The 22,711-nt window shown below is 43.2% G+C and overlaps 1 protein-coding gene across 2 annotated transcripts; it reads right to left on the reverse strand.

The window, feature by feature from the left end:
- Nucleotides 1-1,163: 1,163 nt before the first annotated feature.
- Nucleotides 1,164-22,629, reverse strand: MTF1 (metal regulatory transcription factor 1). 2 transcript variants are annotated; one of them, XR_014685706.1, is made up of 12 exons: nt 22,541-22,629; nt 21,804-22,278; nt 15,435-15,673; nt 14,909-15,040; nt 14,142-14,215; nt 12,958-13,091; nt 12,028-12,105; nt 10,370-10,472; nt 9,260-9,813; nt 8,322-8,388; nt 7,005-7,538; nt 1,164-1,871 (listed from the first exon to the last, which is right to left on the reverse strand). XR_014685706.1 is itself a non-coding variant. In XM_084497346.1 (11 exons), exons 2-11 carry the CDS (start codon nt 22,224-22,226, stop codon nt 7,150-7,152), a joined length of 2,193 nt encoding a protein of 730 aa, XP_084353472.1. In that variant the 5' UTR covers nt 22,227-22,278; nt 22,541-22,629; the 3' UTR covers nt 6,850-7,149. The 2 variants fall into 2 exon arrangements, 1 of the variants encoding a protein (XP_084353472.1); XM_084497346.1 differs by lacking the exon at nt 1,164-1,871 and having other exon boundaries at nt 6,850-7,538.
- Nucleotides 22,630-22,711: the final 82 nt, after the last annotated feature.

Consider the following 22,711-nt stretch of genomic DNA (forward strand, 5'->3'; position numbering starts at 1 on the left):
AGGAGAAAGAGGAGGCCGACCCCTGAAATGCCTTGAAGGGACTGCGCTCTGTCTGCTCGGGGGGATTTCTCCGAGAGTTTGTCTTCGTACAGGGTCTGGGATGTGAGCACAGCTGTGCAAGCACAACTAAGAGGGACTAAGGATTTTTTTTTTTTTTTTAAATCTAAAGGCTCCAAAGCTTAATGCCAGGAATAAATTATAATACAACTCTACTAAGTCAGGGAATGTAGCTTATTCCCCCAGTTGTGGCCTTGGAATTTGCTTTCTTGTCTTGCACTGATATCATATCTTGCTCGATTTGCACTTAAAGCAAGATTGGGGGTTGTTATCAGATGCCCTGCCTAAGAAGAGGCTGGCTGCTGCTCATGTGGAGGCCATAGATCTTCTAAACAGATTGTGCTAGTTTGTCTCAAGTGTTGACTCTTTCCCTGAGTCCACTGTTAACAGGATCAGGAACAGTTAATGACTAACTTGATGTTAGAAGCATGAAAGCTGTGAATTGTTCTGTGGGCAGTGACCCCGATATCTCTGATAAGGGGGCTCCTGAAGTAAAAGATGCGTGAGCTGAGGTGCATGAACCAGCCACAGGTTGCTGCGTTCATAGGTCTGCAGCTGCCTTTCACCTGCGTTTTTTGCACAGGAATGTTTTGCTGCCCTGAAGCCTGCTTCATGCAGTCTGTGTTCCTTGTAGCTGGTAACATCCTCTGAGTTCCCACTGTATTTATTGCAAAGTGCTTAACGACTAACACCTTCCACTCAAGGATGCTAAAGCTGCCATCTGGACCAGAGGAGGCTCATTTTTTCTCATCTGTACATCTTCAAATGGTTTGTGTTGTATTTATGTTTGCCATAAATTATAAGCCCTGCCTCGAGCACAGCTGCTGATTGCAGGGAAGGGGCTACACAGGAGCTCGCTGTTAGCAGAAATGAGCAATTTGTGGATTCACAACAGCTGCTCTAACTCTGAGCCATCCCTGACTGAACTGAGGTTATGAAGTTTGTTCCTGAATGCTGCAGGTGGGGGAAGGCAGGAACTGACTGGGTTAAATGCTGTTGTCTGTCAGAATGTGGAAATCACTTCGTGTCCGATCCTCTCTCTGAGCATTGTGCTCACACTCATCTCCCAAACGACGGATCAGTGCCCTGAGGAAAGACTATCGTAACACAATGTTTAAATAAGCATTTAATTAGGATTCCATTAGTATTAATATTGCTTTCAATTCCAAAAAAAGTTAATTTCCACTTCTTTGTAGATATTTCAAAGTACAATATTAACTTCATACAAAATGAGCAATTAAGCAAACACCATTATTTCACATTTTACATTCTTCAAAAAATACAAATTCATATTTACTCTTTTTTTTTTTTTGGGTTTTGGAGATGCTCTTCCTTTGGAAGTACTGTACCTGTAACTAACATCTTCACATTGCTCAATGTAAGCACATTTGTTCCCATGTTTCAGAGTTAAATAAATTCCTTTAATACCATAAACACATTCTTGAAAAACTGGGGTTCGTTTCTTTTCTCATCTCCAAGACCATTGCCCAGCTCCCCGCACGTGTCAAACAAAACGAAAGCAGTGAACAGACAGCCTAAGGTTCTCCTGGACTCCCTGGTCTGACAGTTCTGCAGATGTCGATGCCGAGGACGACTTCAATAACCCGCCAGGCCTGAGGTTAGCGCGGCCCTGCCCGCCTCGCTGATGCTAGTCAGTGTGAAATGGAACAGCAACTGCAACTCTCTCTCTCCAAAACAAGGGTCAGACAGACAGCTCTGGTTCAAAAAGCAAGTGGAAGAGGACACAAAGCTACGCAGCGAGAAACACCAGCTACTGTCAGCTACGGTACTGCAAAAACATACCCTTGGTTTTGCTGAAAAAGATCGTATGAAAAAAATTTCTTGTAAGAAAAAAGTAGAAACTGCATTTATTTGAGAAAGTGTACGCTGCATAATGAACCAAATTTTGGCCAGCTTGCACACCACCAAAAGCATGGTGTGGGATTTTTAAACTAGTTCCAAGAACACACACACTTAGACTATGTACACTACTACATAAATATCCAGTTTAATTTGCATTTCTCAGTGCAGACACAGAATCCAACTTCTAGAACATCGGATATATATCGAGACAAGACGCAAAAAAGTTAAAAGTTCAGCCCTGTCCATGAGTATCAACTACAGGTAACATTTATAAAAACTTGCCATTGTTTCCAAAATATGGTAAGGAGAAAATAGTATACCAATTAAAAACTAGGCGATCAGAAATTTGTAGGGTTTCTTCCAGACATGCTTTTTTTGTTTGTTTGTTTGTTTTTTGCCTTAGGTCCAAATCGACTCTCACAATTCTGTCCAGCTAGCTCAGATTACTAACACCAAGGACTTTCCCCTCGTAGATCTTAACGCATTTTACAGAGAAAGGTTTCGACTTCCTTGTTTTACAGGGAGGAAACTGAGGCACGGAGAGGTTAAGTGTCTTGCCCGAGGTCGCGGAGCCAGCCAGCAGCAGGACGAGGATCCCGACACCGAGGTTCCCCTCTGCTCTACGTCCCGGCCCTGGCTGCCAGCTGTTTCCAACCCCCACCCATCAGCAATAGCTCTTCATCTCCAATCAACCCCAAGGTCAATTACGCCCTAACGAATTTCCCCCAGCAGCTCCACAACCAGCAGGCCACTCGTTAATTGGTTCTCCGAGCCGCATTTCTAATCGGTGCAGGAAGAGTACTGTAAACAGTTCAGCAATGTTGCTGCAGTTGCAAAAAAACAAGATCTGGGATGACTGCGGCAGTGCCATCCTCCGTGAAGTAAGGCAGAGAACAGGACATCAAAAACGATCTCGTGAAGACAAATTGTAAAGGTGCAACATGCCTGCTCCAGAACAGCTCGTCACTTCTGTGTCACTTTGGGGGAGAGGGGAGGACGAGGGAGAAGGGAGGAGGCAAGGAACGGGGTCGGAGGCGAGGAACGGGGTCGGGGGAAGGTACTAATTCCCTACAGAAGTGACAAGCAGCTCCCCAGAAAGCGTGAGAGAAAAGGCCTGCTAAAGCACAGTGCTCTCAGTGGGATATTTGCATAGATTGGACGTTTGCTAATGATGCATAATTTCTCTCGGGTACAGACAGGGTAGGGCAACACGTCACCGAGCTCGTCACTAAACACACTCCATCAGACAGACACAGACAGACCGACCACGCGGGACAATGATCTTTAGCTACAAGTATTGCACCAAGTTAAGTGCTCATCTTTGCACACCCCTGTTAACTTTTACTCAGAGCAAAAATAAACTTTGTGAAAGTATATACAAAAGAAATTGCAGCAATTGGGTTAAAGATAAAATAACCTAAAGTGCATTTTAGATACCAGTATGAGGTTCTGCGAACTAGTCTTTCAGGACACAGTTAGCATTACAGAAGTGCCCAATTCGTACTTTGTTCTAAATAATTCAGTACCAGCATTTGAACAGTGCTGATTTTTCGTTCCTCTACCAACTATGAGCATGAAAAGCAACTTCTACAGCCTTCAGCTTCATGCCAGGTTTGCTTGCTTGGGTCGCTGCTTGGCTGCCACAGCTACCGACGGTGGTAATTAGACCCCTTTGACATGTTTAAGCTCCTGCACCCATCTAGAAAGTCTAAGGAACCAAGTAAATCCCCACAGGCCACCGAAGAGCAAATCCTTTAACACAGAACGACCCAGAGCAGTTCTGCTCTCTGACTGATCATGAAAGGGATTTGGGAAATGCAGATTTCACAGAGGGAGGGCACGCTGATCTCAGAGGCTCTAGCACACTAGCAGAACGCGCCCCTTTCCGGGAATCCAACATCTTACCAGATCTGCAACGGTAGAAACTCCATTCCTTATTAAAAATTGTATTGTGAATATGTGAAATGCCTGGGCAACGGGGGAAGAAGGGCAGAAAGCTCCCTGGCACCAAGGATCTGAGGGCTTTGCTGTGACCGATGCCTCCCCTTGCCAGCTGCTCACGCACCTCCTCCCAGCCGAGCGTGTTAATGACCACCCCAGCAGCACAGCGATCACACGGTGCTGGGGATAACACAAGCAGCCGTGTGGGGCACACGCAGCGTGGAACACTTGGGCAAACAGACCGACAGTTAAACAGCAGCACACAGCTCTACGACACAACGGGCGGGCCACACAGCTCGTGGCATAGCAGGCTCTGCGCTCACAGAATCACGCCGCTTGGCTCGTGACAAGCTCTAATTAGTTTCGCCTAAATTGCAGCCTGTCTGACACGCACACGAGAGGGTGACTGCACACCCAAAGCACCTAGAAGTCAGCATGAAGCTGGAACACGTTGCTTTTCCTAAAACACCAACAGGACACAGTAGCTGTGAAGAGAAAGCAGCAGAGGGGTTAACCTCTAATCTCCACTCGGAAAGGATCTAAGCAGCATCCTACTGCTGCTAATTACCACACCTCCAAATTAGCTTCCAATTTCAAAGCCTTTGGTAGATGTTTGACTGATTTCTACCACAAAGGAGTTTCTGAAGATGCTATCTGGCCTAATCACCAAGTTTTAGGTGAACTAAGTCACAAGTAGCAAGACTAGCGAGGAAAAATGCTTCCCTGAAGGCTGGAAAGGCTCGGGAGAGGTTGCCAAACCCCCCAGCTGTCACATTTCGGGGCACGTCTGGTACCCTTGTCCCCCTCAGAGAACACCCCACGACTCCAGGGGAACCTATGTGCTCCTGCGTTAGCAGACTCTCTCACACACACACACGCACGCACGTCCACGCACCCTCAAACACCGCAATGCCAAGGGAAGGCAGGAGGCCACTCGGTGGCCTCTGCCCCCTCGTGAAGCCCCACGCACACTCCAGGCACCTCTCACGCTCCTTCAAGGCCAAGCTCTACACGAGGGAACCGGAGGACACTCATCCGTGGGCAGACAGCCCCAGCCATGCAGGCTTGAGGCTGTTTTTTTCTGTGTTCAAAGCAGTTTCTTGCTGCCATGCAACCGAACTGCATCACAAAATGATACTGTAGGGGGAAAAAAAAGAGAAAAAAAAACAGAGGGCCACCACCACGCTGTCCTCAAGGGTTACCATGACTAGACCAAAACATCAAATGCTTTGTCAATCCGCAGTTTATGGACGCAGACCTTATTGCTGCAGGACCCACATCCCCTCCGTGACGGGCTGCACAGCACCGCGGCTGAGCCAACGCTCAGAGAGGAAACACGATCAGCGCGTTTCCAGTTCAGTTGATGCCCCTAAGCTCGTCACTGCAATTAGCAAAACCCCAAGCGCACTGCCCTAGTCGAGTGGCACGACACGCAGCACAGCCTCTCCTCCCTCACGCTCACCCTAGTGGCACAACCCTAGCTTCACCCTTCGGCGCTTAAAAAGTGGAAAGGAAATGTCGGAGAGGTGAGAAGCCAGCCCCCTTCAGCCCGCTTCCATCTGTGCTGTGGCAGTGCATTTGCAAGGGAATCGAAAGAGAGATAGCTGAAGCCACTGTTCCGGCTAAAACCGTGACAGTAACGTTGGTAAGGCTACACAGAGCATGTCACCAGAGGGTTAAAAACCTCCAAATCCTTGGGGATCCTGGGGAGGTCTGGCTGCATTCCTACGATTCTGTCCCCAGCAGGTGCAGAGAGCAGCTTTGATCAAATAGGAGCAAAGAGCAGTGAAAGATCTCTATCCACTAGGAGACTGCATTCCTAAATTTAGTGCACAGAGACACTCCACGTTAATTGGCTTACAGTCGTTATCTTTGTATCTCACTAATAACAACACTGTAAACTGAATAAAGACTATTTAATATTCTTTCCTTTAACACAAAAAGACTGACAGGCAAAGCCATAAAGATGGATAAAACACTATAAAATTACATCTTTTAAAATAATGCAGCATAAATAAACCATTTAGAATGAGACTGCATTTATTGCAACATTACAGGCTTTTTGGTGGAAGGGGGGTTTGTGTTTTATTTACCCTGAGTAGGTTAGAATATAGACTTTCAGTTTGATATGAAAAACTACTATGTCGTGTAACATCTTTTAGTCAAGAAATAGCCCCGTGCACAAAAGCTGGCATTGCAGTAGGTTGGAGGCAGATTCAGGCAGAAATCAAATAGCTTAACAGAAAGGAGGAAGCGTTTCTGGACAACTGAAGGATAAACTCACTGAATTCAAACAGAATTTACGGCAAATCGTTCTGGAAATTTTCCTAGGTTTGTTCTTGACAAAAGATGATAGTAACCAGCAAAGGCACCATGCTCCTGATTAAACAGTCAGAGGGCTTGTTTAAGAGGATGACTTGTTTCTGAACAGAGCCAAGTAAATCAAAAGAGCAGCAGACACCGATCTGACTACGTCTGGAACTCACTGCATCCTTCAAAGAGAGGCAAAGGAAACAGACCCGTGAGTCTGAGCGAGCAGGGGCTCCGATTGTGTTTCTGTGTTGTGAAGCAGTGTACCTGCCAACACATCTCAAGTCCTAATGAAATTAGATGAACAGATCTATCAGGAGCACAAGCACCCTGTGCTCTGCTGAAATAAGCTCCCCAAAAATGTCTGTAGGCTTTAGTAATAGCGTTAGTACAATGCAAATCCAGGCATCACCTCCCAACACAGTGATGTGACAATCACATTCCAAAAAAATTGCAGATAAATCACCTTCTACTACAATAAAACCATTTTCCGCTACAGCAATTTCCTTTCCCGGGCTCCCCTTATAGTGCATGGTTAGTATCAGACACAAGAGACAAAAGAAAATTATAGACCCAAGGAGTTGTAACAAAGACCCACTCGCTGCCAGTACCTTAAATTCCAAACATAAGTGATGTGCAATTGGAGACAAACTAACCCCCCTTTTTCTTTTTAAAATCTTTTTGCACACGAGTAACCTTAACTTCCGTGTTCACATATGACAAGCAAAAGTGACAGACAGTGCAGCCAAAACAGTTCATATATAACTTAGCTTTTTTTTTTTTTTTTTGACTTTTCTTTTTTTTTTAAGATAGATTCTCAAAGATGGATGTACCTGGGATGTGACTAAGATGACATCTGTGAAGCAGAAATAAGCCACAAAACTTCCAGAGAGGAAGGAAAAAGAATCGATCCTTCAGTTTCTGCTTCTAAGGAGAAGGGTTTTACCCTCCAGGTGCAAAAGAAAATCTGGAACATCTTCATTTAGAGAAGCTGCTATTCAAACCAATTTCTTCCTCACCCTGCAGTAGTGCTTCAATTGGAATTATATTGGATGGGGTTTCAGGGCTTTGGAGGGACAGGTAGTCCGATACATCCATGGCACTTAACGTTTCAGTCTGCGAGTCTGAAGGGGTAACTATCTGACTGCTCTGCCCACACGAAGGAGAAGGGGAAGAGGAAGGAAAGGTCTGAGGCTGCAGCTGGGGAGCTGGCTGCTCCGAAGCTTTCGTTTCAGGTGAGGGACATTCCTTCTTACTGGTGGCTTTGTCCTTGGCAGAGTCTCGGCAGGCACACTGACACTGGCAGGCCTCCTCCTGCTTTATAATGATGACAGGAACGCTGAGACCAATCTGCTGAACGGGGCTTCCTGAAGGGGAAACAGAGTTCAAGACACACATAACCAAAGTGCGTAATTCCACCACGGGGAGAGACAAATCACTGTTAGATTTGATCGTATGCACCTTGCAGAAGAGATTACACACTGTTTTTTCAAGCACAACGAATACCCCTAGCAGATGATAAATAAATAAATTAGAGGTGCTCTCTCCTGATGAGCAGCCTGTACAGGTTGAACCCAGACTTAAGAAGCCCGGTCTAAAGAGATCTTACCTATTTTTGACTATGATTGATTCAGATTTGCAATATAATAATACTGTACAGAAAGCACATTGTAGAACAGAACGTCTATGGCTGTGTATCATTTAGATGAATCTTGCAGATAGTACTTACCAAAAACAATTGCTGAAGAACTGATTAAGTTTACCACTTTACTGCCCATTTTATGTCTTCATTTAAAAGAACAGAACACAAATTACGTCCTTGCATTTGTCTTTTGTTCTTCTACATATGTTCCATTAAAACATCATTCTACTTTTATGAAATACTTATTTTTATACAGCACATCTTTTTATAAATCCTACATCTAATTTATGGTTATCTTACAAGTTGTTAGAAAAAATACTACAAGACAGATCTCAGCACAAAGCCTTAAGTCTACTGATTGCACTTAAAACCTCAGGAAGATTTGAAAAATTGAACAATTTTCTTCAAGAGTTCTGCAAGCAATCAAATCACCACAAATCCTGGTTAAGATAACACTGCTGCAAACAAGCAAAGAGGGAAAAGAAGGTTCTGTGTTGAACATGCTTACCTGTGTTGCCAGCTACTGGTAATGCAGTGGTAAAAAAAACCTTTTCTACTACTTTCGGAACTTGTGGCTTAAAGGAAAAAAAAAAGAAAAAGAGAGCATGAGATGATTCGAAACAAATTTCTACTGTTCAACCTCCAAACAGCTGCAAGCAAAAGAAACATAAATATACGCTTTCCAAAGAGAACACGTGGGAAAACTAATAAAAAAATTAGCATTTGGTTTGGTTCCCTGCTATGTTCTGGCTATTCCGAAACTAAGAGTAATATTTCAGTAGTCCTAAAGATGGGGAGTAATCTCCCTTTGCACTATGTGCCTGTTATCACAGCTTGTTTTGACAGCTGAATGACTGAATTCTTAAAAAAATTGCCGTGCTTGCTCATACTGCTTGTACTTGCAGCCTTTCATTCTTATTTGCAACTGACAAAACCTAAAGTTGATAAAACACAGTCTTCAATATCCAGATTTACTGGAGAACCAGAAACATCCCATTTTCCCAGAAAACGTATTATCTTTATGAGGCTGCATTACAAAGAGACAGAGATTACAAAATGTCTGAATGCTGAAATTTTACAGTGTCTTTTGTACTTGTCAAAAGGAATAGAATAAAAAACATATTCTCAGGCCATATGGTGCAGTGTCCTGGATAAACCAGGTTGCTATCTTCTGTGAGAAGTTTGTCACTTGGGAAAAGAAGGAGAAAACAAGATTTCTATGCCCTTGGGATTTCTCTGCCTCTATTCTCTATTTATTTCTCTATTTTAGGGGCTGCATTGTTGACGTTCTTGTCAATATTAATACAATAAGCTTTATATAATACTGCATCCTGGTTTGGATCTTACAATTCCAGGTTTGATCCCCTTTTTTTTTCCCAAGGGGAAAGACTCTATGAGGAACAGGGATGGTTCAAGCTGTTTCAAAGCTAAACTAGATATACTAACCATTTGTTCTTGGCTTTGTGGAGAACCAGTGGCACCATTTAATATCCATTGCAAGTTTTGCTCTCCCATGACAATGCTGGACTGTAGAATAGCGGTGCTTTGAGAAGGAGTAATTGTTATAGTTGGATTACTGGTCAGAACAGAGTTCGCACCAACAGGCACAGTCTGAACCACAGCTGGCAGGGGTTCAGTGGCACTTGGTGCTGTCGGGGCAGGAGCCCCAGCAACCACTGAAAGTCCTTGTACAACGGGCTGCGGTGGTGTCTGAGTGTGCTGCAGGAAGTCTTGGTGACTGGCTGGAAACTGTGTGCTGTGAGGAACAGGCACTTCTGGGGATTGTAAAACAGTTGCAGGATTTCCAAATGCAGCTTGCTGTGAGCTGGTTCCTATGGAGGGAGCAGCGGGTGCTGCTGAGGCTTGTAGTGCTGAATGCGAAGGCTCAGAGATGCCAAGCTGCAGTACGAGTGGAAGAGACAACGATGCTGAATCTCCTGCAGAAGGCGGAACAGCAGTGACTGAGTCTGCATGACCATTAAAAGCTTCAATCAAGGCAGCTGCCAAAAGAAACAAAGAAAATATATAAATACCTCAATTGTCATAATGTCTGAATGAACAACCTTTTCAATAAACTTATCAGCTAGCTAATAGATTTTTACTCAATAAAGCACTACCACTTTGAGCTCAAAAACATACAATACTAGGCAATGAAATCTAAAAGTAGGTCCAAATTCAGGAGACTGATAACACTGATTGATGCACATTAGCTGATCAATCCCCTCAGCCCTCTCTCCAAAGCATCAGCAGGCTCATGCAGCTCCATCAAGAGAGGAAGTTCAAAGATAACACAGACATGAAGTCCAAGAACATCACTGTACAACAGCCTGTGTAAATACATGGTCAGTTCCCCTGTCACTGCCCAAGTGTTACACCATCCGTGAATGTATTTCAACACAAAAATATTTCAACACTGAAGCTGAAGTTGTTGGTTTGCTACTTAAACTTATGTGGGGCAGTAGTCTTCAGTCTGAGTTGCTGATTCAAACACTTGCACGCAGAGAGGGAAAACTGTCAAAAAACTCTCTCTTAAAATAGTGCAGAAACAATTTGTACCTGTCTGCTTAGAGTCTTCCTGATTTGTGGTATGATCTGGGCTCTGAAACATCGACTCAAAGATACTTGCTGGTGAGATTGTGCTCAGGTCTTGTCCATGTGTCTGGCAAATAGAAAAGACAGGAAGATATCAGATAACATTCCATCTCAGGTCTCCATAAACTTTGCACAAATCGCAGGCAGCCAACATATCAACGTCAGAAACACATGCCCAGTTAACCAGCCACCTTCAGGAAAGGTACATAGTTCATGTACCTAGCATAAAATGTAAAATGACACTTAGTTTTTATTACCCAAAATAAAATTTACCAACATAATGAGCAAATCCTTACAAAAATAAGCAAAGCCTTTAAAAGTCAAATACATTCTTCTCATTTATACTTTGTTCAACATTTATTTACTGTAATACTCTACTAGAAACTGAAACAGACATTAATTTGGTCTTGGTTTTTTTTTGCAAAACCTCTTCTGGAGCAGAAATAAAATAACTCTGCTTAGACTATATTCTGAACTATGCACTGCTGTCACCCACACTGCTATCAGAACAGAATATATTAAAAACCTGCATGCTGCTTCTATGTTGAAGCACAAAATAAGGACATACTCTCATCAGCATATAATTTTCCTCCATGTAAAATTTAAGCTCAGTCAACAGTTAACTGCAAGCAAGAACAGCATTATGGTAAAATCAGATGCTGAGCTTTTAAAAACAGCTTGATTTAATCACTGCGTATTTTGGAAGAAAATCCATCTCTTTCACTTGGCTATTCTGCTGTTAAGACTTCAGAGCCATTGCAAAAAATAAGCCAAAGCTCTGTGCTGAAAGTGCCAGTAAAGTGCAATTGCTTCCTGAACAGGCTCTTCAAGTACTTACAAGTTTATTCACAGATGTGTTTGTGAAAAGATGCAATCTATTTAAACGACACCTGGCAGCTAATATTTAATAACCTAATTAGGTGACTGTGTCACTCAACAGATTACTCTATACAAGTGACCCAACTTAATACCTAAAACCAAAATCTAAACAGGAAAGACCAGGGAACAAATCCAAACAGTGGGGATGAAGATGGTTTAAACATGTCCTACTAGTTCTCTTGCAGAATAAGTTTTTCCTTTTCAGTAATAAAGATCTTACTCAGCTGTATAAAAACAATAGCTTGCCTTAATATTTGCTTATCTGTATTCCTGTCTGAAGCCTTCGAGAAGCGAGCTTGCCATGCTTAGTCTGGACATGTATAAATTCCCCCCACTGAAGCACAAGAAACATGCTGGATAGTGTATCAGCTAGTTACCTGTTTCATTCACTGTTCAGCCAGCTCTAATCCTACAGCTCAGAGCTGATCATAGCTGCATCTCTGGCATATATTGGGTAGTAACATAATATCTAATTTGTATACACTATTCACTTCAAGCTGATTCATTTTGACCAAATGTTATTTTCATATTGAAAATGAATGCTAGAATTATTTTCTTTTGTGACACAATATGTCTCTTCCACTAGCGAAAGGGAAGTCTAAAGGAGAGCATGCTGGAGCAAGTGAAACAGAAGCAACCAGTCATACGTATCTAATCTGTGTTCCACTCAACAGGACAGATATGTTGCTAGGAAAAAACAAAACTCAAATTATGGGTGAGGCAATCCAGGGACAGTAACTCACTAGATTAGAGTTCTCCCGTAGTTCTGAATCTGTTGATATGAGGCTTAAGTCACTCAGACAGAGCGAGTGGCTTGTATCCTGTAAAGAAGAAGAAAAGAAATGGGGTTAAATATTAAACAATAGTGGCAGAAATGTTTCTAATTACTTTTTAAAGTTCATACAATATAAGCAGAGCTATTCTGTCTACACAGATTTTTTGTTTTGTTTTGTTTTTACCTATGGATGACCCGAGTCTCAGTTCTAAAATCTGAGGAACAATATTGCTAAGCAAAACATATTTAGCTGCTCTCAAGGATCTTAACGTCTCCCACATTGCTTTACAAAAAATGAAGCAACCTAAAACTCCAAATTAGCATATGAGCAAAGCAGCCTGTAGAATATAAAAATTCAAGTCATTAACAGTTAGTGTTTATTTTACTTCACACACATATTACGAAGTGTTGAGTGAAATATTAGAATCTACAGGGAATAACTTGATAATGTATACAACTGCCTATATGCTTGTGCCAGTACTTGCTAGTCATCCAAGCAGCAGCAGCTAATTTTAATGTGATTAAAATGAATACACAAACTTAGACATGCTTTTCTAAGTAAAACTTCGTAACCACATGCCATGCTACAAGTTTCAGAAATGCTGATGCCACTCTTTATTATCAGTGTGCTGTGAACACAGCCTATGAAAAGAAAGTCTACACTTCCACCTTGAATGCCAGCAATTTCAGAATTGAAATTGAATTTTCAGTTCAAAAAATAAAGGCCACCACCAGTGACTTCATGGGAGATAGGCATCGATTAGTTATAATTTCTTTTGAAAATCTCAGCCTTAAATGTTACACCTTTAAAACAAGTTACAGACCAAATAATTTTTTTCACCAAAGGAAGGTTTTGTCTCTACCTAAAACAGAAGCATTAGGAAGAAGAGCTACTAACCTCAGACACATTGTTATTGGGAAGTGCATTATAGGAATGTCCTTTCTCATGACCTTTCATGTGACTCTTGAGACTATACTGTGTACTGAAAGTCTTCTCACAGCCATTACTGGGACAGAAGAAAGGTTTCTCCCCTATAGGCAGCAAAAACCGGACATAACAAACATACAAGCTTACATAAGATACTTTTAAAGCACATAGAATAGCAGTAGTATTTTATACAAACACGGTTGTTTTTCTCCAACACAACTTGTTATTACAAAAAGTGAAACCTTAGCATAAGTTAAGTATATTCAAACTCTTTCTGCACCAGAGCACATCTTGGTAGGAAAAAGAAGTACCTTGGTTTCTGTACAAATTGCTACTTACAGCCAAACCAGCAGCACCAACAGCTAACTGAAAGAGCAGTTCCTTAACTTGCTATCACAATGGCCCTATTCAAAAGACTGGGTCCCACCTTATAAACAGTCTTAATAATACTCTGCAAAACAGTAGGTAATTACTATACGACATGTTGGAACTTGTATGAATAGATTTGAGAGTCGCTATAATGCCACATAACACATTCGTCATTCTTGGAAAGAGGCTTGTAAATAAAAGGTTCCATTTTATCAAGTGAACTGACACAAGAACAGAATGTTTAATTTCTGTGCATCACTACTGACACATCTGTGAAATGCGCTGATGAAATTCAAGACCTGTCAGGCATAAATGGAAGTGACTTTTCTCTGTGGTTCAGCTTCTTTGTTCTCAGCAGAAACATGAGCTGAATTTTTTATTGTCCACCCATTTTTTCATGCTATCAGTGTGCTTGACACAGGTCATAGAGGAGAATCAGGATACATTCCTAGATATCTCCAGGAAAGAAGTGATTTATAGCTGACTCACTAAGTTACATCTATTTGCATAGCTGTATTTAAGAGTCCTGAATGCATTGCGTAACTTAAAAAATAAAATCAATGGTGCCAAGACTGATCTAGAAGAACCTTTCTTTTTTTTTATGAACTACATCTAAATGTAAAAAAAATAAATAAATACAGCACTGCCTGATAGGAAAAATGTGTAGTTAAATGTCCCTGCTAGGTTATTTTATATGCATGTTTAAATAAATATTGAGATTCTGAGAGTTAGTATAAACTGCACAGGCTCAATAAAATAAAATAAAATAAATCATTGGGACTTACCAGTATGTGTCCTAACATGTGTTTTGAGGTGGTGGCTTGCAGCAAAAGCCTTTCCACAGCCGTCATGCTCACACCTGAATGAGGCATCAGGGAAGAGTTAGAATCAGGCTCCTTTCATGCATTTGTTACAACCTCATGTCATGTTCGTGTCACAGGACTCTGAAAGGGGGCCTGCCACCAGTCTCTGGTAGTACCAGGTATGTCCCTACAGCTGCTATGCATGCTGCACAGACTTATCTTAAAGAATAAAAACAATGGTACCAAGACTGATCTTAGAAGAACCTTTCCTTTTTTATGAACTGCATCTAAATGTAAAAAAAAAAAAAAAAAAACACCACAACACTGCCCAATAGGAAAAATGTGTAGTTAAAAGTCCTTGCTAGGTTATTTTATATGCAAGCAGCACTCTGAATGTGACTTTAAAAGTCAAGCATGAAGTCGTCATTTGGGGTTGTGGGGGTCTCCTTCATGGAATAAACTCTACATCACATCACACATACACCAATATGTTTTATAATCGTGCTTATCTTGAAATACACTTACGTCCAAAAAAATTCTCCTAGCTTGACTATTCCGGTCACTTGAAGACAGTTATTTCACCCACTTTTACAAATAACTAAGAGCACTCTAGAAGAAACATGCTCAAATGCTAGCCTTTTTTTTTAATGGGAATAATTTTTCATTAATGACAGTAATAGCTGCCATTTGGCACAGGTGATCCATTACAGAAGTTCTAGAGAAGTGAAAATTGCCACCCAGCAACCTACCGAAATGGCTTTTCTCCTGTGTGTGTTCGAATGTGCTTCCTCAGGTCACTGTGCGTTGTGAAGTATTTACTGCAGCCTTCTGATTCACAGTTAAATGTTTTCCCTGTGTGAAGCCTCTGATGTGCTTTCAACCTAAAAAGCATGCACAAAAAATCCCTTTTATGGTCTGTAGTACAAGCCAGCCCCTCTCTGAGGCAAGCAAGCCATTCATTTAAACGTGAGGACAGGATTAAAGCTTAATGGAAGTAATTGATATCACTCCCAAAGTCCTCACACAAATCTGAGAATTCCTTGGTTTTGTGCAGCATCTTCAACACTACCACAAAATAAACACACTATGTTATTACAAGTTCATCATCCTGGATGGTTATACCATCTTGGTATGGCTTTTTCACTTTTTGTGGAGTTTTAATTTGCATCTGTACTTGGAAAAATAATAATTGTATTCAGACACAAACAACAAGTAGATGTAACTTGCAAAAAGAGCAGCAGCCACGTCTACATGAAACACGCAGAGAATCCCTACCTATACAGTGTATTGAATGCCTTTTCACAGCCCTGCACATCACATTCAAACGGCTTTTCCTTAGTGTGCACTCGAACGTGGATTTTGAGGCTGTAGGAGGTAAGAAAGGCTTTGCCACAGCCTTCTTGATTGCAGACAAAGGTGTATTCCCCACGGTGTGTCTTTTGGTGAGTGCGCAGGTTTCCGGCAGTGCTATAGGTGCGCGGACAGCCCTCGAAGGTGCACTGGTATCTCTTAACCTGGGAGACAAAATATTGTATGCTTAATTTTTAAGCATTTCTAGAATCCAGGCAGGGTAGAACGCTAGTTAAACATCAAAGACGATGTGATAGATTCTGACTTCAAAGGCAAAAGGGGGGAGGGAGGGGGGAATTGCAGTTTAATCATCAGACAAATTAGTACATCTGCTGTGCTATGCAAAGAAGAGTGGCACACGTCGGAAAGCAGGCTGACCTTCGAGAACAATAGGAAACTAATAGAAGAGGGGGGAAAAGGGAAAAAAATAATTCAAAATACATCTAGTTAGAAATCAATAGCTGAAAAGAACCCTAATAGGCTAGCAAACCACCTGTATTTCACTCTGGTGCTTACAGCAGAGCTCCTATTAATGGCTGAAGATAAAGGAAGATGAACCTTAACACCCTGAACGAGAACCACAGTTTCCAAAATCTCCTACAGCCTCCATCAGACCATTTATTACTTAATTTTATCTCAAAGGCAGCCTTCGTTTTGCTTCGTTCTTCTCTTCTGCTTTGACTTAACCAGTAAACGGCTGAAGTGCAGGGACTCAGGCAACGTGCTTTCCATCACAGGTCAGTGTCACAGATTCTCAAGCCAGCGATCTCCATCACCAGGCAGCAGTTTCATACTGGACTAGGTCTGACAGTCTTCCCAGCCTCTACTACAGGCAGAAAAAAGACCACGGAAGAAGCTTCCTGTGTGCAAGTCATAACGCTTAATTAAATCTCAGTCTCTCTTGTGAAGTAGAAGGAATAAGCCATCTGATATCCTCGAATAATCTCCCTCCAACATTAATTATCAGACTGACGGCTTTCATTTGACTGCTGCCGTTGAGAAACCTTAACATCTAAAAGTAATTACAGAGCCCAGGAGAGGAGTTGATGGCTGACAGGCAAGCAGCAGAAGAGCATTCCAAACGATGTCGAGTCTGAAACGTTTAAAAAGGCGATGCAAAGTCACAAGAGAGGAGCAGAAACTTGCAGATCTGGTAGTGTAATGACTAGACAGGAGAAAAATCTAGCAGGACAGTCAGCAATCCTCTTTTCCAAGGTACAACCTGACAGTACCCAGTATTGCTGCATAGACGAGGCTACAGACCGTCTTTAAAAAAAATTAACAGATACTGAATTGTGGGTTGATACCGGGAGAAGTGGATGAGCCTGTACATGACACATAAACAAGGGTTTCCACCCATCTCGTGTCTCAACAACTGCCCTTCACTTTTTGCTTTATATATACACCCATCAGAAAAGAGTGTTTGAAACTCATTGTTTTGTTACCACAGATGGGGGTATGAAAACAAACTAACACAGGACCCCTTGACCTGTGCTCGGGTAAGTTTAAAATCACTTTAGTTGTAGTCACACTCCTGTCAGAAATACCTGGCACTTCAGTGGGTGCCATAAGGACAGCAGAAGCACATCGTTCTTGTGTGCCTAGGAATTGAGTATTTGTTAATCCTTTCATAAAATAAGTAATTTGATTAACGCTTTGTGTAATACCACATCAGTGAAGGAACAGACCCTCAGTAGGAGCAGTATGAGATCTCCAAATGACTCCACACCACACTGTTTTGCCCCAAACTCGTCCCCCATTCACGTTACACAATGTCATAAGAACAAGGAGAATGGAGGGGATCTGGGACACATTATATATGACGCTAGCAGTTGTTGGCACTGTTGAAGACTGCATCAGTGCTAGAGGGTCCAAAGGAAGGTCCAAAGTAGCAGCCCTTAGTGCTGTCAGGGGAGCCACACATGCTCAGCATTTCCTCTTATGAACGTGACTGCTAGATCCCAACGACGTGAGGACATCTAAATAGCCCTCCAGGAAGCAGCATGGCCAGACAGTGCCCCGGCATAAACACAAACACCAATTTTCACTGGGATCAAGGGCAGATAAATGAATAGTAACACCGACCTATTTTCCTTGTTTCATAGGGTATGAAATTGTTAGGATGTGATTCAAGAAAGATTTATAAAACGTGAGTGGACAGGAGCTGCAAAATCTCTTGGGTAGTCTCGAGCTGTAGCCTCTTGGTACCACATCTGCAGGCTGGCATTCACCTACACCTGCTTTTGATAAAACCTTGTTGTTCGGAGGACATTACAGCAGGTGACGTGTACAAGAATACAAATACCCGAACTATGACACTAGAAAGACCTGAGTAAATTAACTCGGAGCAGTTTTCATTCTGGGTAGCGCTGACTTGACTCCTGCCTCATGAATATCTGATGCTAACAGCATATTGCTCGCTGGAGGTGAGTTTTCCAAGCTTTAATATCAACGCTCGTCTCACTACGTGATTAATCCAGGGCGAGACTTTACTCCGAACTGGAGCCTTGAGCTGACAATTGCTCAGCCAAGCAGCTGCTCTCCGTGCTTCTCCAGTTGTGCATGACAGCTGACAAACATTATCCCCCAGAACTGTAGCCACCATGAAAGACATTTAGCTATCACAAAACTCAAGGGGGAGGAAAGGAGAGCTAAAGAAGTTACGTAGGATGCAGAAGAGAAAGAACAGGTTCAAACTAAGCTTTTTGCCATAGATGCAGAAAGAATATGGGTAACTGTCTCACAGTAAGGGACTTCCTAAAAACTAGAGCTCAGAAGTCTTACCAGACTAAAGATTTTCCTTTTTCAGAATACCATCTCCTTTCAATCCTTACTACATTTCCATCTAGCACTGGAGAAAGGATTTGGTTTCTTGCTTTGTTTTTTTAAAAGACACAGAAGAGGACCTACTGTACACTTCACTGCAAAAGCTTTAAATAATTAAAAAAAAAAAGCCAGTGGAGACATGATTCAGTTTCTTCTGACACTGTGTTTGTTTAAAGATAAGAGTTTTCCTTTTATTTCTAAGGACGCTAGCTACCTCAGCTGCTCTCCACACAGGAGAGGTGATGAATTCTTAGGAGAACACGTAATGAAGTGCTATGGTTGCACTCAGGACTTGACAGCCTACCACGAAATTCACAGGCTGGAGCTCAGCCTTTCTCGTCTGACCCAAGCTTTACTCTAAAGCATTCCACTTCCTACAGTTTTTCTAACCCAGAAATGCACGTGTGTGACTGCCCTGGCAGTGATGTGCTGCACCAGAACCTGCTGTCAGTGTGGGCACCTACAACAACACATGATGTTCTTCCACCCAAGGAAATTGAAAAGTTTTGGAGATGTTTGCATTCTTATCTAGCTGCTTTTAATAATACAAAGTGGTCTCGAGAGAAGGACAGTAATTTAACTGTAAAACAACCCACCCTCCAAATCAGCTGAAGTTGGTAACAAATATCTGGGCATTACAACAGTTACAAAATAATTAAAATTTGGTTGTGTGTTGCGGCTACCAAAACACAAGAGCATGGGCTGATAAAACACAGACACAAGGGCAGAAAACACATTTTATTAGATCAAAGCGTGCGTGTTTTATCTTCAGGGGTCATCAGATTCAGCACAGTTTGTATCAGTACTGAGGGAAATGCTCCCCTTTGGAGTGTTAAGGCAGCTGCTGGGGAACATTTTACACAATGCATTACAGGATATCTCATAGCAAAAGGGAAGCAACGCAGATGTGAGCTGCCTAAAAATCAGATGAGGAGTCTAAGAAACCTTCTGTGCATTTGCGTTTACGCCTAGACAGTGAGAGGAAGAGGAGGATATTTATTAATTAGTGATTAAGGATCTGGTCCCTGGCTGCTGATGCACTTCTCAAAGGAAGGTGGTGACAATTCCAGCTTAACAGCGGGACTATGGCAGAGGCCTTGCAGTCCCCCCCTTTTCTCAGAGACTAAATCTTTATTCCACGAACAGAAGCAATATTAAAACCACATTATAAGCGAATAAGACTTGTAGAGCAGCAAAGCATTTAATTCTCGTCTCACATCAGGAACTTGAGCACATCACACGTGCCTTACATACAGAACAATGCAGATGCTGACCGCGAAGGGCTGGTGGTTCCAGCAGCGAGAAGCTGGGAGCAGCGCCACATGCAAGCAACAACACAGAAACACGGCAGTGATAGAAACCACAGATGGCTGGGACACGGAGCACACAGAAATGGGTTGCTTTGGAGATAAAGGCCGGGGCTGTAGCACGTACACTTCTTGCAGAGGACAGCGTGCTACGCAGGAGATGCATCAGAGGGAAGCTGGAAGAGGCTTCGTTAGGCTTAATGAAGCATTTGCCTTACAAGTAGGAGCTAATTGTCCAGTAATCAACAGGACTCGCAAGAGCTGAGCACATCACACTGACCAAAGGCCACTTAGGTTGCTGTTTGCCTTTATTTTCAGTTCTAGAGATTCCCCTTGAAATTATATTTTTTCCTGTGTCAACACTGAACAAAAGCAAATCAATCAAACTGAAACAGAAGACTACAATCACGTGTATTTCCACAGACAATTATGAGAGACGCGTATTGCAACACAAGGAAGTTGAAGGGATTAATGGAGTGTAACAATTTCCCTTCATAGGTCTCTAAGATTGACTTGAAAGTTTAGGACTTTAAAGCATTCCTCTCAATTGTTAGAGCTGCCTCAGATGTTTTGGAAGTACCCAAGAATCAGACTGCTGGCACTCAGAGCTGAGCCAAAGGCACATGAGTTTTAAAGCTTTTTTTCCTCCTGGCAACTTAACAAGCATCTGAAATAATGGAACTAAAAAGGGGTTTGACAAGACAGAAGAGATTCTGCTTCCTCAGGGCTTATTTCCACTTATTTCAAATTACGGCATAATTCCTTCCTCCAGCTAGAAAATTAAGCTAAGAGTTGGAAAATAAATTCAGATAAAGAACTTCACCAGGCAGTTCCAGGTCTTGCAAGCATTTTAAAAAAGGGCAGGGTGAAGAAATAAAGCAGGCTAATAGCATGGGGAAAGTCATCACCACCAATTCAGCTAGCACACACTGTTCTCACACATTGCAGACTGCAAGCTGATCCTTCTACAAAAAGGAAAAGAAAATACTGGCATGACTGACACACGAAAATTAAACACTTCAGCAGCTAAGGAGGCAGGATTCAGCAGCTACAAATACGAATAATTGAGTAAAAGAAATTTCTTAGACTTAAATGGGTTTACAGAACAAACCTGGGTCCAGAATTTTGTGACTAATCGTGAAGCCGACCTCCCACAGCCACATTTCCTTGCTGCCGTGTGAGTGATAATCAAGGTTCCCTGCTAATCTAAATTATTCAGAGCATTCGAACCTAGCTTCCTTCCTAACAAGGGCTCATTTCTGCAATCCTCGCTCACACTATCAGTTACACATCAAGTCAATGCTTCTACCCCCAGTCCTAGCAGAGACACTTGAATAAATTTAACTCGAAACAAGGTCCAAAAAAGCAGCACTCAGTCGTTAAAAACGCCTTGGCATTGCAGGCAACATTGCATTGCTTTTGCACATAAGCAGTAAGCCAAGCTTTCACCACTCTGCATTCAGGCAGAATTCATCAGGGAAACGGAATTAAAAGGAGTTTCTATTTTAAATATATAAATTTGCTTCAGCCAGTACTCCGAAGTTTCTTCTCAGTTCCCCCGTGAGTGACACAGTAAAGCTATGAAGCAATTTTAAGTTTAGCACCTTCAGCTTTGTATTTTAGCTATTTCAAATAGGGCAGAATTTAAATGGCGATTTGGATGTGCTTTGCTCAGGAACAGGGATCTCCACAGAATAACAGAGTTCACGTTCTTTTTACGTGTCTCTGAACTCAGAAGATAGTTCTCCAACTAATAAAAGGCCACAAAAAAAAATCACACACACTACAAATGCAAATGGGTTTTTGTTGCCACATTCTCCTGCTACCTAGTGTGTCACCAGATATGAAGAAATACTTCCTGGCTGCTTCACAAGAGAGCAGCAGGGCATGAAAGCGAAAACTGATGACGTTTGCAGCTCTGCTGCTGATACACCAACCTGTGGGACACGGTCACGCCTACCTCCACGGGGCGCTACTGTCACTAACAGCAACAGCCCGTGTAAGGAAGTGACTGCAGAGAACTAACTAGACATGAACCTTTAAGAACAAGGGAATCTGCTGCCTGCCTCCTGGCAGAAACATGTTTTCAAAGCATTTGAAGTCACCAGCTAAAAACTACTCAAAACGAGCACGAAGTCTAGAAACGTTTTTGGCTACTTACTTCTTTAAGCTTGGTTTCTGGGCATTCAGACTGCAAAGTGAGTGTTGCTCCTTCGATATTTCGTGGCATAGGAGTCGAACCAGGATTTATTGTCAGGTGAATCTGATCCGGAGAAATTATATGTTGCACGTAACCCTGGGACATTCCTTCATGATCTGCTATTAAATGAAATCCTTCTTCATGACCCTCGGGTAAAAAAGGCAAGTGATCGCTACACTGTCCTTCATCCTCATCGTCCTCCAACACGCCGTGGTCCTGCTCTATGAGAACAGTCGTCCTGTCGTACACCGTCCCGGACGAGGAGGAGACCAGCCCGTTTTTAGCGGCGATAGTGGCGAACCTCATCCCGTTGTCCTCCCGGCTCAATTCCTCCTCCTCCGCCTCGCAGCACAGCGCGGTGCCCTCGGGGCTGTTCTCCCCCATGGCTCCCCCGCCGCTCACTGCGACATCCTCAGGCTGGGCCGCGACAGCTCATCTGCAACGCAGGGGCAGGACAGGGGGGGTCAGAGGAGACCGGGCCAGGCCTCGAAACCCCCTCAGGGCCCCTCAGGGACCGCCGCGGGCGGCGGCACCGGGCCGCGGGCGGCTCCTCACGGATCCCCCCCCGCCACCGCCGCCACCCCCGGACCTCGAGCGGCCGAGCCCCGCCGGGAGCCGCCCCCAGGGCTCTCACAGCGTTCTCCCCCCGCGCCCCAAGCCCCGGGGGCCGCCCCCCACCGCCCCCCGGCCGCGCTCACCGAGCCCCCGGCAGCGGCGGCGGCTCCTTCCCCGCCCCGGCGGCACCATGATTCCAGCGCACTCACTTCCGCTTCCGGCCGCGCGCGGCACGCCGGGAGGGCCGCGCCCCGCCGCGGGGGCTCGCGGGAAAGGGGGGTGGGGGGGGGGCCGCGCCCAGGCGCTCGGGCTCC

The sequence above is a fragment of the Aythya ferina genome, assembly GCF_964211825.1.
Source record: "Aythya ferina genome assembly, chromosome: 24".
Taxonomy (NCBI): domain Eukaryota; kingdom Metazoa; phylum Chordata; class Aves; order Anseriformes; family Anatidae; genus Aythya; species Aythya ferina.

Coding starts and splice junctions, on each gene's coding strand:
- MTF1 (XM_084497346.1), bottom strand. CDS start 22,226: ATGGGGGAGAACAGCCCCGAGGGCACCGCGCTGTGCTGCGAGGCGGAG. Junction 9,814..10,369: donor GGAAGACTCTAAGCAGACAG/GTACAAATTGTT, acceptor TTCTTTTGGCAG/CTGCCTTGATTGAAGCTTTT. Junction 8,389..9,259: donor CACAAAGCCAAGAACAAATG/GTTAGTATATCT, acceptor TTTTCCTTTAAG/CCACAAGTTCCGAAAGTAGT.